The 16,198-nt window shown below is 36.9% G+C and overlaps 1 protein-coding gene across 6 annotated transcripts in view; it reads left to right on the top strand.

Annotated features, from left to right (window-relative positions):
* Positions 1-16,198, top strand: part of FAM172A (family with sequence similarity 172 member A) — a 257,802-nt gene that overhangs the window by 52,591 nt on the left and 189,013 nt on the right. For all 6 annotated transcript variants that reach the window (XM_042866181.1, XM_042866178.1, XM_042866179.1 and 3 more), the window contains 2 exons: positions 2,330-2,395; positions 9,953-10,144. In XM_042866181.1, the coding sequence (XP_042722115.1) occupies positions 2,330-2,395; positions 9,953-10,144 (258 nt within the window). The remainder of the gene's footprint in view (positions 1-2,329; positions 2,396-9,952; positions 10,145-16,198) is intronic.

Below are 16,198 nucleotides of genomic sequence, written 5' to 3'. Positions count from 1 at the left end.
CCTCTGATCTTAAATACACTATGGCAGTTTACAGTTTTTTCTTCAAATTGTTCTCAGCCTTGGAGGCCATCCAGATGTTGAGTTGTCTGAGTTTTACCATTTCCGTTAGTGACTTCAACCTTTTTTCTTCATGCCTTCTTTTATTGAAGTCATTCATTAGATTACATCTTTGCTTTACAGGAGCACTCTACTGATTTAACCATTCAATTTTTAAGTCTGATATCACTGTTTATTGTATTAGAGTAGTGCATAAAGAGGAGTTAGGATCAGAGCCCCATTGAGTCTGGTTCTGGAAAAAATCAGTAAAGGTTTGCATCTGCCCTGAAGACATCACAGTCTGAATGGATAAGAGAGAATAGAAGATATAGATATGTAACGCAGCTTCAAAAAAAGAGAATTTACAAGTAATGTCTAAAATACATTTTCTTCATTGCAATCTTTTTTCACTTCCAGGGGTTCTTCTGGTATTTCTGATGGCTTGTAGATGTTTGGATTTAGAGTGAAAAATAAAATTTCTATCTTTGAGGCCATATTATCATTATATTCATTTTAATGTCTGTACAGCATCAGTATCTGAGACTGCAGGAACTTAACTGTTTTACTTGCTGGCATTACACTGAAGTTGATTTCGGTGAACCATAAAAAGTTTGGCCCTGAAGGTAAAATTACACTGTATGCATGTTCCTAACATACTGCTTTGGGGATAAACATGTCTTAAATCAACTCATGGCTCACAGCTAAATTCCTTCCCTGAATGCAGTTTCCGTGTAGATAGTGATGTTCAGTAAGACTGATTTTCTTTAAAACCATAAAGTTTTTTAACATAATTCTATCAATAAACATATCTGAGCAGGGAAGGAAAGAATTCACAGAATCCTAATAAAGATTTAGTTTTTTGTGTAGTGGAGGATTAGGGAAGGCAGGGGACAGGTACAACTTTTTTAATTAGCTTTCATCAGCACCTCTAATTTGTTCAAATATGTTTCAAATGTTTGCATATTATGTTTGCTCACATGTACATAATGAAAACTGTTGGACTTCATTGAAACTTTATTTGTTAATTCTACATTTGGAAAATTAAAATTGAAGTTTATGATACCCTGGCTCCTACTTGCTCAGTTCTCAGGGTGTTGTTAAGATACCATCACTTGAGAGCTTTCGTTACAGCAGCATTTCTGTTGTGGCTTAATATGCTATGGGTTCAGATGGCAGTAATTGTGGCCTTGAGCAGTTGGACTAAAGAATACCAGGTGGGTTTGTATCCAAATATTCTTAGGTTAATAATTCCAGTCTTAGATCTTGTCCGGTCTGAAATTTACATAGTTCCTCAAGCTTTAAAATGAAGGCAAGCACCATTTGAAGCTCTTAATGAGCAGATTTTTTTCCTCTTTAATTTGTGCCCCCTTTTCCTTTTTAAGCTTCAGCAGCCAGTGAAATCCAGGCAGTTACTTCCCAACCATTTTTAGAACCCTATATGGACAAAGCACTTCAGTTTGTTCCTCAACTTAATTTGCAAATTAATGATAGTTTAAAAGTTTTTCCATCTGCATCTCCATTTTCATACAATTACAAGGATGAGAAAAATGTCCCTAGATAGGAGATAAACTTTTGAAGTCTGAACAATTTGGTTAAGTTTGAGGCAGCATTTGTTTGGTTGTGACTGGGCTGTGTTGGTTTTTTTGTTGTTGTTGTTGATGCTCTTTGAAATAATTCCTTTTGTTTCAAGTCTAAAACTTCAATTTTATTTCTGTGTGGAGACAAGAGACTTAAACTCCCCCGTACTGGGAAATCAGTCAGGGTTTTTTTTTCTGTTTGGAATACCTTTGACCCATCCTTCCCCAGTTCAATGAATAGAAATGGCAAGGCAACTTGTGCTGAGGGTGACTAAAGATCTGCTCTCCATGTAGCTCATGAAGTGAACCTGCAGGGGACAGGGTTTCAGGAGTCCTGCTTAAGGAAAAAATGCTTTTAAAGTATTTCTTTGCAAAATAGATCCTTTCTTGTACCCCTGAGTATATATTAATTGGTTATAATCCTTAGTTTTCAGGCACATAATTATTCACACAGCAGCAGGTGATGGATTCACAGGTACAGTTACAATTTCTTTGTACTGGCAAGCGGTCTTTACTGAGAGCCAGAGAGGACCTTTTTGTATAAAGCTCTATGTTCTATAATTAGTTGTACAGTAAAGAATTCAGATATGTGGCAAAACATGTGCAAGTTCTCAGAAGTTTAACCAACTAGCCTTCAAGTTGTCTGCCTGGACATGTAATTATGTAGGTAATTTAACTTCTGTTTGCTTTCTCTTTTGGTCTGTTTTTTCTTGCAGATTATTACTAAACATGTTTATGGACTACTGGAAAAGGAATGCCACTTGAAAAAAATAACTCTCCCAGTAAGTAGAATTATTTTTCAAAGATATTTTTCACTTGAATCTGTGAAATGTAGAGATAGCTTTCAGATAGACAGGGGCTCTGTGCAAAGTACGGTCTCAGAGCACTGATTTCACATGCTGTATGTGTGCACATCTGGAGAAGTGGTTTTGCCTGACTGTTAATGTGCCTGATTTTCCCAGCTGAGCCTTCCTCACCTTGCCAGACACCAGATTATTCCAAATGTCCTAATATTGGTAGAGGAACAATAAGTTTTTTGAAATGTTGTTTGTGAATATTTTATAGATGGATTTCCAGAACTAAAGACAGATGTCTCCAGCAGGCAAAGACAAACAAAACTTTGAGACTCAAAGTGGAGTCACAGTAAAACTACTCCATGTCTTTTTGTTAAAAAGCACATTTTCATTAGTTTATAACATGTATGTGCTATAAAGTGCCATTGTTGTTTAGTAAAAATATATGATCGGCCTTTAAAAATGACAAAGCACTCCACAGACAGCGTGAAAGAGTGCATCTGTCTAGAAGTGTATACAGTAACATGGTGTTCAGTGAGGAACCATCAGCGTAATTGCTCTGTGTAGATTTTCCATCACTATTAGAATGGAAGATGAACAAGCTTGGACTAAGTTTCACCTTGCTGCCATCACCTCTGTCACGCATGTAATACTTTCTTCTCCTCTGCTCTGAGCTTTTAGTATCTGGGTTGGGAGAATTGTTCATTATTTACTCTTTTTCTGTGATTTACATTGTAAGCACTGGTGTGATGATGGAGTTTGTCACAAGTGCACTTAAACCGTTTTCAAATGTATTGCTTCCAGCTTCTCTTAAGTGTTGTAGTTTAATTGCATTTTGGAGTAAGGGACAAACTCTCAGTGCAATTTCATTTTGAGCAGTGTGGAAGATTTGTTACGAAGTATAAATAGCATGGTTGTTAATTGTTGGTGTTTGTCAGAAGCTCTTTTCACAGTCAAAAATGAGTTATGAAGAAGGCTACAAAAATTAAGGTGAAAAATCAAAGTTGCCTAAATGCTATGTTTGCATCACAAACAGGCATAGTTTAAATTGGTAAAGGAAGCTGATAGAAACAGTAATATGGCTTGTGGCAAGATTAAGATGCGTTACATGAGGAAGATAGAAAAGAATATTGTAGCTGCTGTTAAGTTTCATATCACAATAAGATCAAGGAAAAGTGAATTTGGGGAATTGTAGTTGTAATGGTTATTAATAACATAATTCATGAATTTGATAGGTGAGCTGCATGCATATTGAATCATCAGCTCCAGTGTGAAAAACAGAAATGATTTTTCCCAATACGGTTTGTCCAGAAACTTCGACACTAGATGGTTGGTTATTTTTTTGGAAACAGGATGTACATCTGAGGAACTGTCTCAAATTGGCATATCAGTGGCAGATATCTTAGGACAAATTGATTTACTGTACAGTAATCATCTTCCTGGATGAGACAGATTTTAAGCCAAGGGTTTTGTAAGAAATCAAATATGAAGCTGCGTACAACTAGAATGTAACTTACTGCTTAAATCAGCTTCTCTCAAAAGAGGCATGGAAAAGGGTGAATATGATGGCCTTTGAAAGGGCTCCAGGAGAGATTCCTAGAGCTGTGTATAAGGAAAAAATATTTGGGGATAAAAGTCAGCACTATTTTTTAAATAGCATTTTTTTTAAATAGCAGGTTTTAAAAGACATGCTAGAATTCATCAAAGGCCTCAGAGATCACATGAAAAAAAAATCTTGTCAATAGAAGAGTACATGGATTTTCAGCAAGCTGCCAACAAGATTACAAAATGCTTTTAAAGAAAACACTTTCTGACTTTCTGTGGTACGCTTGGTCACACCTTCCCACCTCTTCCAGGCAGGATGTGACACACATGAGGCGGGAATCCCCTAGGATTTAATAACTGGCTAAAGGGAAAAAAAAAAGATATTTGTACTTTACAGATGAAAGTAGTTGTAGCCAATGTGATGTTTTTAAGCTGTGCACTGACATACTAATAAATAAAAAGAAAAAAGGAATTAATAGAACATAAGTAAAGTAGCTGATTTTTCTAAAATGATAATGAATACTTAAATCTAAAGCTGATTTGGATGATTTTGAGTATTATTTAATGGTACTGGATGATTAGATGATGAAATGACATGAGATTCAATCCTGGTAAATGTGAAATTGTGGTGAAAAGAAGTCACTCTGTAAACACACTGGTGGCCACTAAATGAGCTATAACTACTCAGGAAAGATCTTGGAGTGATTGTGAATAGCTCTCTGAGAACATCAGTTAGTGCTCAATGGCAGTCAAAAACCCTCAAAGCAAATAGGATGTTAGGAATTATGAAGTGTTGAGAACAAAACAGAAAAACATAGTCATTCCACTCATTATGTGGTACCCCATCTTGAACACTGCATGGAACCTGGACACGGTATTAAAAAGGATACGTAGAATTTAAAAAAAAAAAAAAAATACAGAGGAGGGTTGCAAGGATGATCACAGGCATGAAATGCTTTTCAGACAAAGAAAGATTAGACAGCTTGGAAAATAGAAGGAATATGAGAAATCTATAAAATCATGAAAGGTGTAGAGGAGATGAATAGGGAATGTTTTTTTGCTTTTTTTAATAATAGAGAAGCTAAGGGGCATCAAGTTTAAATTATCAGGCAGGAGATCTCTACTGAAAGAGAGGAAGTACTTTTTTCATGTAGATCCCAATTATATTGTGGAACTCATTGATGCAGAATACTGTTAAGGAGAAAGGTACAAATGCATTAAAAAAAACCCGTTTGACAGTGTTGAGGTGTGACAGCTATAGTGAATTCTTGTGGTCGCTTGTCCAGTAATAAAGCATGTCCCAGGAAGCTCAAAACTTGCTGGCTGCCAAAAATGAGAGTTTCTGTAAACATTCTGTTCTCATACTGTTTCACTAATCAACCTGCAGGTTATAAAAAAAAAGGATACTGGAACCTCTATTCTGAATAGTGTGACCATTCTGGTCCTTTTATAAGAATTTCAGAGATAAATATGGAAGTATTATTCCTGAATATTGTCACAAAAGATCAGTAAGTTGGTGTAGTGTCTTTTATTTTTCTGTGAGTCATAGCAAAGCTGTGAACTGGAGTGCTTTTCCTCCCAAAGTACTGAAGTGTACTGAAATTCTATGCTTCATTGACAGCATTTCATGTTCTCCTATTTTCCTTAATTTCCACCTCCTGAATGAAGTCCAACTTTGCTGTCTTTATTTTACTTTCTCAGATGGCATCTTCAGTTTTGGAAACAGTTATTTGTAAATTTCCTTTCATATTAAAAAAAAAAAAAAAAAGGAATAGTTTGGGAATCTGGAAATATTGACTGTCTTTATTTCCCTAGCATCTATGCCAAATATAAATCCAAACCTTTTTTGATCCAGAGAAGCTTAGATGTATTTTGTGCACAGTGTTTTTGTAAAAACATTGTAGTTTTCTTCATGTTCAATATCTGCTCCTGGACTTGAAAATTTAAATGAAGAGACTCATATTCACGGAGAAACAGTTCAATTACTTCTTTTAAATTTCTCATTTTGTGCTCCATTGAAGTTTGAATTATTAATACAAAAAAGACTGAAGTTTTTTCCTTTTTTTTTCCTTGTTTTTTCCTTTTTTTTTTTTTTTTTTTTTTAATTCAGATGAGGCTTTCGCATTTCTCTGTTTTAAATAGCATAATCAGTGATTGATCTTTGCTGTTTTTCAGCTGTTGAGGACAAATAGAGGGTGCTTCTGAATTAAATGCATCTTTAACAGTTTCTGGGAATGTCTGAGATAGAAGTTTAAATAATTACTAACATGTTTTATTGAATAGTGCTGAAAGGACTCACTGCGGAGTCTTCTAACTTATCAATGCTTTGCTCTTTCACTACAGTAGATAAAACTTCATTCAGTGGTTCTCTTGATCTACTGGAAAGTCAAGAATTATTTTTCTCTGAGAAACAACAAACTCTTATCTCCACTGCTTGCTCGTATTTGCTGTCTTGTTACCCAAGTCCAGTTAATGCTGGATTGTAAAAATTCCACCAGGTTCAGGTGTGTTCATTTGTTTCTGGTAATCACCAAATGCTAGTCTGCTGCTCATAGTATTGATCAGAAGTTTTCATTTTGTACTGAATGACTATACTGTATGACTGAAAAATTATAAATCTGGACATGCAATTTCATGAAGACAGAAATGTGTATTAGCATGTTTTGTGTAGAACTACATAGCAGGGGACTTTCTTATCTTGAAATCAACTTAGCAGTTTCCTTCCTCCACCAGGTACTCATAATTCTCAGTCCGTAGAGTCTTTTGTTAGATTTATTTTCCCTGTTATTTCCTCCACCCTCAAAGTACATCTGTTTCACCTGTTTGTACACTTGTCCTTATGATTTTTAATGTGTTTCTTAACTAACATAAGAAAAACATTGGGCTTTTCTTTCCCTTTAGAATTTTGAACTTTAGCAGTCTTTAACAAAAGGATGCCCAATGGACAGCATTAAAGACCTCTAGATCTTAGTCTGCTAATGGCTGAGAACTGAAAATCAAGTTATATCATCAATGTCTAAGGATGAAAGTCAGAATAAGATTAGATTTCTAGAATATTTTGTTGTTACTCTTAAGTATTGGTAGCAGCTATGCAAAATAATAACTATTCTACTATTGAAATATTCTATACACTGACAAAAATACATCGTGTGATAGCTTATCTAAGATTGAATACTTGAAGGGAGCATATAAACAGTAGGGGGAATGGCTGTTTACGAGGCTGGATAGTGCCAGCCCTTGTCCTTGCCAGCCCTTGTCCTCATGGGGGACTTCAACTTCCCCGACATATGCTGGGAATACAACACAGCACAGAAGAAGCAGTCTAGGAAGTTTCTGGAGTGTATGGAGGGTAACTTTCTGATGCAGCTGGTGAGAGAGCCTACAGGAAGAGCTACCCTGCTCGACCTGCTGTTCACAAACAGAGAAGGTCTGGTGGGAGATGTGGAGGTCGGGGGCTGTCTTGGACAGACCATGAAATGGTAGAGTTCTCAATTCTTGGTGGAGCCAGGATGGGGAACAGCAAAACTGCTACCTTGGACTTCCAGAGGGCGGAATTTGAATTGTTCAGAAGACTAGTAGGGGGAATCCCCTAGGTTCCAGTCCTAGAGAGTAAAGGGGTCCAGGATGGCTGGTCACTCTTCAAGAAGGAAGTCTTAAACGTGTAGGAGCTGGCTGTCCCCTTGAGCTGCAAAATGAGCTGGCGGGGAAGAAGACCAGTGTGGATGAGTAGGGAGCTATTCTTGAGGCTCTGGGAGAAAAAGAGAAAAAGAGAATCTACCTCCTGTGGAATAAGGGACGAGCGACTCAGAAAGAGTACAGAAAAGTTGTTAAGATGTGTAGAGAGAAAATCAGAAAGGCAAAGCCCAGCTTGAACTCAACCTGGCTGCTGGGGTAAAAAGGAACAAAAAAAAAAAAAAAAAAAAAAAAAAAAAGAGAATAGTAAAAATTGAACATAATTTTAAGTTCTAAATTATCAACAAAATATGGATTTGTTTGACATTCCTAGCTAGAAATCTGTATAAGACTGTTACTGCATGGGAATAACAATGTTGAATCAAGCAAAATTAGACTAATTGAATCTGAGCATTTCATTGAACTCATTCAATTTGTCTTTAAACAAAAGATCAGAAATAAGTGTGTGAATAGCTGCAGAAGAGAAAGTGGCTGATAAAAATAAATTATTTTAAATGTACTCAGTTTGTCTAGCACTAAGTGGCATTCTGCATTGATTTGCCAATAAAATAAGGTTGTGCACAAGAGTTACCTTTATGGGCATTCTTTAGTGAAGGCTGGATTTAACAAATTGTTACTGTTGGAAATTAACTTGAGGTAAAGTTTCCAATGGTAATTCGGTTGAAGAAAGGAACAAACAGTTATTTTCTAATAGCTTAATAGATATTTTTTATTTTTTTATGTTAGCGTAATTGCAGTGAAGTGTGAAGTAGAAGTGTGTCTTTTAGAACATACGATTATTAGGTACTTATATTTCCTAATTGCTGAACAGAAATTTAGTTTTCTAAATACTGAAACATACAACCAGGGCATAGCTTGCTGAAACACAAATTTTCAAAGTTTTGTCCTAATTATATTATTGTATGTATTCAGTCTGTGTGCATCTGTACTGGTACTTCAGAAATAGCTGTGTGATATGACTGTATCCCCAATACAGTTCTACTCATAAACTCTTTTCAATTGAATTTTTTTTTTCATTACATTTTCTGTTTTTCTGCAAAGTGTGGGAGAAGATGAGTACATTTCCTGTTGTAAAGAATGAAAGCTGAGATGCATTAATGTCTTGTTATTCTGGAATAGAGCGTCAAGTCCTCAGCCCTATGGCAGATGCTGAATGTTCTTCCAGTTATAGATTCATTTTGTTCAAGCATACTCAATGGCTTCATGAAAAAAAAAAAAAAAAAAAAAAAGAATAGGCAAGGCTTACTTTTAAAAAGTCTGGAGATTCATGCAGAATTGATTTTTCCTGAGGGATGATGAATAGCATATCCAAGTAAGATAGAAAATCTGGAATATTCCAAGCAGCCATTTCCCCTTTCTCAGTGTCAGGCTCATACCCATCACTACTTCAGAGTTTAAGGCAACCCAAGGATATTCCTAGCAACTGTAGTTAGTTTGTGTGGTTTGTGGAGTACGGAGTACAAAAGGATATAGGGATCCTGATCTACCCTTCCTTTCCATCGTATTCAAGTAGGAGAAAAAGGAAGAATGACCACAAACATTGCTCTTCTGTTTTGAGCAAGGCTTACAAAGCCAAGTAAAGGCCTGTTTTATAGAACTTCTGTTTGTAAAAAAGCAAAACGCACACCTTTACTGTCTACATTAAGAACAAAAGTTGGTTTACTGAATATTGAAGGTGCTTGTTCCTACAGGAGAGTATGTGAGTCCTGCTGCTGAACTGCTTTAGATCTGAACTGGACTTCTGTATTTTATTAAATGAGCTATACTTATTAAACTTAGAATAGGCAGATTTGCGATACTGGCTTGTACGTGGTTTACTGGGTATGTATGCTGAGGTGACTGAGATGGAACTCTTGGATGTTTTTTTTACCATATCAGACTTCTGTTTTTGCTTCAAACATGTAAGAGGTGACAAATTATTTGATTTTTGTGTTTTGTTTTTTCAAAGATTGTTCTTTTATGGACTCTCTTTTTCCAGTAAATTACTGCAAACAATTTCTGTTTTGAAGCCATAGCATTCTTTTTGACCATGCCCATCCACCTTTTTGTTTCTATAATTCAGTTTAAACCATCTGTGTTTAACCATTCTAAAGCATATTTAAGGTTCAAAATTATGTAGCAGGGATATTAGCTTTTGCTTTGTTTTTATTTGTGCTGGGTACACAGTAGACCATAAAATAAATATATGAATAGCAAAAAAAAAAAAGGTGCATGTTTTGATACCAATTCTGGGGGCTAACTATAACTACAGATGTTCTTTTGAAATTTTTATTCGTGTGTAAAAGTCTGTATTGGCTGTAATTGCAGGTTGATGCCGCTGAGAATGAACCAAAAAGCTTTATCTTTATGAGTGAAGATGCATTAACAAATCCTGACAAACTGTTGGTCCTAATTCATGGTAATGGTGTTGTCAGAGCAGGTCAGTGGGCTAGGAGACTTATCATTAATGAAGATCTGGACAGTGGCACACAGATACCGTATATAAAGAAAGCTATTGAGGTAAGTGAAAGTGTGTATATGCACATTTCTGTGTGTATGTATAGGCGTGTGTACTAATGTAAGAAGAACTATGAATCTGAAATGTTGTAGTATTTTAATCTGTATTTTACATTTTCCTTTATGATCATCTTATTTGTGATGCAAATACTTGATATTTTAAGAACTTTTGTCAAATAGATCTAAGTCTTTCTCTTACAGTAAATTTTTTTTTTAGTTTTATATCATTTTGTGGCAGCATTGCCACGTAGGGTAATATGGTATCTAATGTGACAAGAGCCCTTAACAGGCGATGAGATGCAATACAAGGCACTACAGAAATTTGTTATGATTTGAAGTGTTTTCTTTTACATTTCATTAAATTTGTACATATTCTCACTCAACGTCTGTTGTAATCTCATGATAACATTAGCTTTCATGATAACAGCAGGCTTTTTTGCTAGACTTGTACTGAATTTATTAGAGGCACAGTCTTTTTCAGTTTTGCACTGAATACTGATTCACTGTGATTCACCTATCAATACTTGACAGTTAAAAGCATTTACATTTTATGGACACTATTCTGTTGTAGTTTTGTATGTATAGGAGAGACAATGCATAATTCGTGTAATATTTTTAACGTGGAACACTGAAGTATAGTGCATCTCTTGCTTCCTACTGCTTTAGTGAAACTTACTGTAGTAAACATTCAAAAAGCCTATCCAAAATTAGCTATTATATTTGTCAAGATGCTTTACCCTTAATATCAGCATTTTCGTTGTGATAGTTGCACATTTTGCTAAGTGAAGCTGAAACTTTTGCAATTTATGGAATCGTGGTATAGCATGGGTTGGAAGGGACTGTAGAAATCATCTAATTCCAAACCTCTGTAATGGGCAGGACTACCACCCACCAGCTCAGGCTGCCCAGGACCCCATTCAACCTGCCCTTGATCATGTCCAGGGATGAGATACCCCTGGCTTCTCTGGGCAGCTTTTTCCAGGGAGTTAGTCACCAACCTCTGAGCAAAGAATTTCTTCCTCATATTTAATATTAATTTCCCCTTTTAATTTAAAACCGTACCCCATTGTCCTGTCCTTATCTGCCCATGTAAAAAGTTGGTGTCCCTCTTTTTTACAGACTCAGTTGAAGTACCAGATGGCTGTAGTGAGATTTCTCCAGAACTTTCTCTTTTCCAGACTGAACGAGTCCAGATCCCTTAACCTTTCTTCCTATGAAAGGTGCTCCAGCCCTCTGATCATCTCTGTGGCCCTCTTGGGAATTCCCTCTGACAGGTCCATGTTTTTCTTGTGTTGGTGGCCCCAGTACTGCAGGCAGGACCTCACAAGGGCAGAGGACAGTCACCTTCCTCCCTCTCCCTGTGGCCATCCCTCTTTTGATGCAGCCCAAGATATAGTTGGCCTTCAGAAAACAGGTAGCTACATACCAGTTTGCCTTCCTTTAACATAAAACATTTTAAATCAAGACTCAAGGGCAAATGCAAAAGTACTTAGAAGCTTCTAAAGTCTAATAGAGATTTTTAGTAGGTCAGGTGTAGAAGATTAATTTCAAGAGTGTGAGTTCCAGAACTTTTCCTAAGAAAGCTGGAGTGCTGTAGTTGCATACATTTTAATAATGATGCTAACATGCATGCACTTTTTTTTTTCCCTAAAGATGATGCTGTTGTGGCTAACATCAGATGTTGAGCGTTTTGGGGATAATATCTCTAAATGGAAAATCTTGAAATCTATATTTCTGGGAAAGGAGAATTCTAGGTTCTTTTTCCTGTTTTTTATGAACTTAATGTCATGATTGTGTCTATGGAATAGAGGGAAAAGCTCTGTTCCCTCAAGCTTATAACCTTAAAAACAGGCTTTGTATTTCTGCATTTTGAGCACTTTTTTAAAAATCACAGAAAAGCAACAAAAGTGGTTTCATGACAAAGTATCTTCAACATTGTAACCACGTGATCACATCAGGACCTCGGTCTTGATGCTTTTATCTTTAGATTTTCTTCTTCAATATGTTGGGTTTTTTAATTTGTAGTGCACTTTAGTTGAATAATTCCAACTGTTGTAATAGCCACTCTGCTCTTTTGTCCATCATAACATTGTGGCAGATATACTAACTGTGTAGAGCACATACTATCTGCAATGATTTTTATTATGTAAAATCAGCTATAGAGCATATCAAATCGTATTATTTTAAACATGTTGGTATTATTGGTATCATGGTATCTCACCGTAGTGAGAACTGAAAGTCTGTCTGGTTACATAAGGCGATATCAATAGCAGTCAAACCCTGCTGAAGGGACTTGGAGTCATTATGTTATGACTTAAAAAAAAAAAAAGAAACAGGTCATTACTTCTTGTACAGATCATATAAATTACTTTTCCAAGTGCAGGAAGTTATGGTAGAATGAGTATAAAGGTTCCAATTTTAGTTAGTAAAAATTGTATCCTTTTCTGCGTTTTCTGGTATTCAATCATCTAGTTGATTTAGGCATTTCTATTACGTATGAAATGAAAATAACTGACCTAGATAGTAAATGGCCTGAATGAAAATTGTGATAGCTCCTCATACAGTGTCGCCAGTTTGAAGGAAGGAATTATATTCCTTGATATTCTAGTGTTTCTTCTTAGAAGAGGTCTTATTTTTGAGCAAAACCAGTAGCCCTTATCAAAGCATACGATTACAGAGCTGATGAGAGGAGAACTTGGATTTCATATATATATAATAAACTGTGAATATGAAGTGGCTAATCGTATCTAGGATTTGAAAATTCCCCTGAGTGTGAAACAAGTTCATATAGCTTAAAACATTTGCTGGCAACTAGGTTTTCATTTGCAAATGTTCATTTACTGTTTTGAGCACCAAAATATTTGAGAGACATAAAACTATTAGAAAGCATCCAGGAACGCTACGAAGATGATGAAGGGTCTGAAGGGCAAGTTTTATGAGGAGCAGCTGCAGCCCCTGAGTGTGCAATGAACAGAGCAGAGGAGCTGAGGGGAGCCCTCATGGCGGCTGCGGCTCCTCACAGGGAGCGGAGGGCAGCGCTGAGCTCTGCTGTGTGTGACAGCGACAGGGCCGAGGGAACGGCATGGAGCTGCGTCAGGGGAGGGCAGCTGGGGGTCAGGGAAGGGGTCTGCACCACAGGGCGGGGGGCACGGCCCTCAGCTGCTGGAGTTGAAGGAGCATCTGGACACTGCTTTCAGACATAGGGTTTGGGTTTGGGTGGTGCTGTGTGGAGCTGTGAGATGGACTCAATGATCCTTTTGTGTACTTCCTAACTTGGGATATTCTGTGATTGTACTAAACATAGTTTAACCCAGCAGGCAGCTAAGCAGCACACAGCTCTTGCTCATTCTCTCCTCAGTGGCATGGAGGAGAGAATCAGAAAAAGGTGAAACTCATTGGCTGAGATAAAGGCAATTTAATAGGACAGAAAAGGATGGAAAACAATAATATTAATAAAAACATGTATGTACTAAGAAGTGATTCACAGTGCAATTTCTCACCACCCACCAACGCCCAGCCAGTCCCTGAGTAGCGACCCTCTCCACTCCACCAACTCCCCTGCTTTTATAGTTTCATGTGATGTCATAGAGTATTCTCCCATTTGGGAAAAGACTTAGAGACCTGGGTCTGTGCAGCCTGCAGAAGAGTTAGGGAGGATCTTATCGGTGCTCATAAATATCTATTGGATGGGAGTCAAGAAGATGGGGCCAAGCTCTTTTCAGTGGTGCCCAGTGTTGGAACAAGGGTCAACAGACACAAATTGGAGCACAGAAAGTTCCAAAACAGGAGAAAAAACTTCCGTACCCTGTGGGTGATGGAGCTCTGGAACAAACTGCCTAGAAAGGTTGTGGAGTCTCCTCTGGAGATACTCAAAACTTGCCTGGATGCTTTTCAGTGTATCCTACTGTAGGGAACCTGCTTTCCCAGGGGGTTAGACTAGGTGATCTGCGGTAGTCCTTTCTAGCCCCTACAGTTCTGTGATTCTGTAACTTACAATATACATTTGCAACACCTCTGTTTTCCTTTTAAAACAAAAACGAAACAAAAGTCATAGGTCAAAAGCATTTCTTTTTCTTTGCTGCTTTCCTCTTCAGACAGTGATGGATCTACCACAAGCAAGTTTCTGTTTATTTCTTGGAAAAACTGCAAACAGGAGTGCAAAGGGTGGATATATCAGTATACAGTGGATTTACCTCTCATATCCAGAAAATTAAATGAAGGGAAAAGAGTAGAAGAGTAGTATTTCTTTCTGGCACAACCCTTTCAAAAACAAGAAAGAAGGACAATAAACAACCTATAATAAAGTGTGTGTGAAATCAGGGAGAAATGGAAAGGCTTAAAATTTATCAGACTTCTCTTGGCTTGGGGCTGATACATACTGGAAAGAAAAGATCCAAGGAGAAATATCCTAATGGGAATTCCAGTAGCTAGAAATCTTTCTCTTCATCTGAGTGGTTCCTGTAGGTAGCACTTCTTCTTCCATCTTTTATATCAAACTGTATTGTGTAGACTCAGTCCTGTGTGTAATAGGTGTTGGAAGTAGTTTACAAGGTTTTATATAAAAAGGAGGTAAGATTAATGTACAAAATTAGAAAATCAACTCTCACAGTGTAAAAAGAGATTTTCTCTCATAGTGCAAAAGAGTGAAAAAGAGAAGAAACAAGTGATAGGATAGAGAATGCGTGTAGGATGTACAGAATGTTAGAGACATGTAAATAAAAAAATAAAATTATAATACAATACTGAAGCTATTCAGTTTTTATAAGTAAACAGATGTAAATCAAGGGAGGAATTTCAACCTCGCATACATTTTGAGTAAATATCTGATTCACTGTCTCATAGAGTCAGTCTTTGTCACTTTTTATTTAGATGTATATACAGTAACTGAAGCAGCACCAAGAAGAGACAGTGAGAGACAGAGCTAAGTTATTTAATTCACTGATTAGGGATTTTGTTTGGGGTGTCAAAAACTAACATTTTATGCTTCTGATTTCATGGAGGTAACTCAGAGTCTGCCATAATCTGTCAGTCACTGGGCATTTCTGGAGGTTAGATCGTCTGGTTCATTGCCAAGTGAATAACGACATGGATGGTAATCAAAACATTCAGATGGGAGATGTACAAATGACACCAGTGATACACTGTAAAGTGATACCTGGGAACAAGCAAGAAGGGATGACAAAGGCAGCTACTGCTTTATGCAGTAGTGTTCCCTCCATAGTGACCAGAGAAGCAGATTCTGTGCTTTGAAGTCTGCTGGGTGTAAAGCAAGGAGAAGCTGCATTCAAACCACTTAAAGTGGCAGCTTGCTCCTGGGGGAACAAGCAGCTCAGCTCACCTTGGACACTGGGAAGAATTTTGGAGTCCTCTTATCTTTGGTACATTTCCTCTAGGGAACAAAGTGGAGACCAACTTACTGTACTTCTTACAGGAGTGCAAAAAAACCTGATGGATGCTTTCTGCCTTTGGAAATTCAGTGTGTTTGTTACTAGGAAAGCTGTGGGCCCAAAGATGCTAATGAAGTTCAGCTGCAGCAACTGTCAGCTATTTGATTTTTAGTATATTTTTTTAAACAAGCAAGAATTGTTGCCTGGCTTCAAATTCCATCCCTCTATGAGATTGCTTAGATATTCTTACTATTACTTAAAGGAAAATTAGTGCTTGATGTAAGAGTAATAGCAGAAATAGCAGAAATAGGAGAAAAACAGCCTTTTCAAAGAACCTGGATGATTTTTTCAAAATAAATGTGGCAGAATCCAGACATCAGAGAATCTGTGAACAAAGGAAAACAGGGCAAGATGAGATGAGCAACATCTATTCATTCAGATTAGTGTCATTAATTTATACAAAAGTTGGTGGTAATATTTAATGAGAATTGCTGAGAGTTATTACTTTCTTATTTTGCAGTAAGATGTCAAGTACATTGAAAGGAACAAAAAAATTATCAGGTGTAGCAAAGTAGTAGTAAGTTTACCATTACTTTTATTCACCATATTGGTTAGTAGCTGGTATGGTAACACATTCGAGTCTTACCATTTTGTAAAAATGAGGCAGAGC

This window comes from Lagopus leucura, unplaced genomic scaffold (assembly GCF_019238085.1).
Source record: "Lagopus leucura isolate 7727_CA_CO unplaced genomic scaffold, USGS_WTPT01 Super-Scaffold_810, whole genome shotgun sequence".
NCBI lineage: Eukaryota > Metazoa > Chordata > Aves > Galliformes > Phasianidae > Lagopus > Lagopus leucura.
The sequence above is the reverse complement of the archived record's forward strand: the minus strand, read 5'-3'. Positions and strand labels throughout refer to the sequence as shown.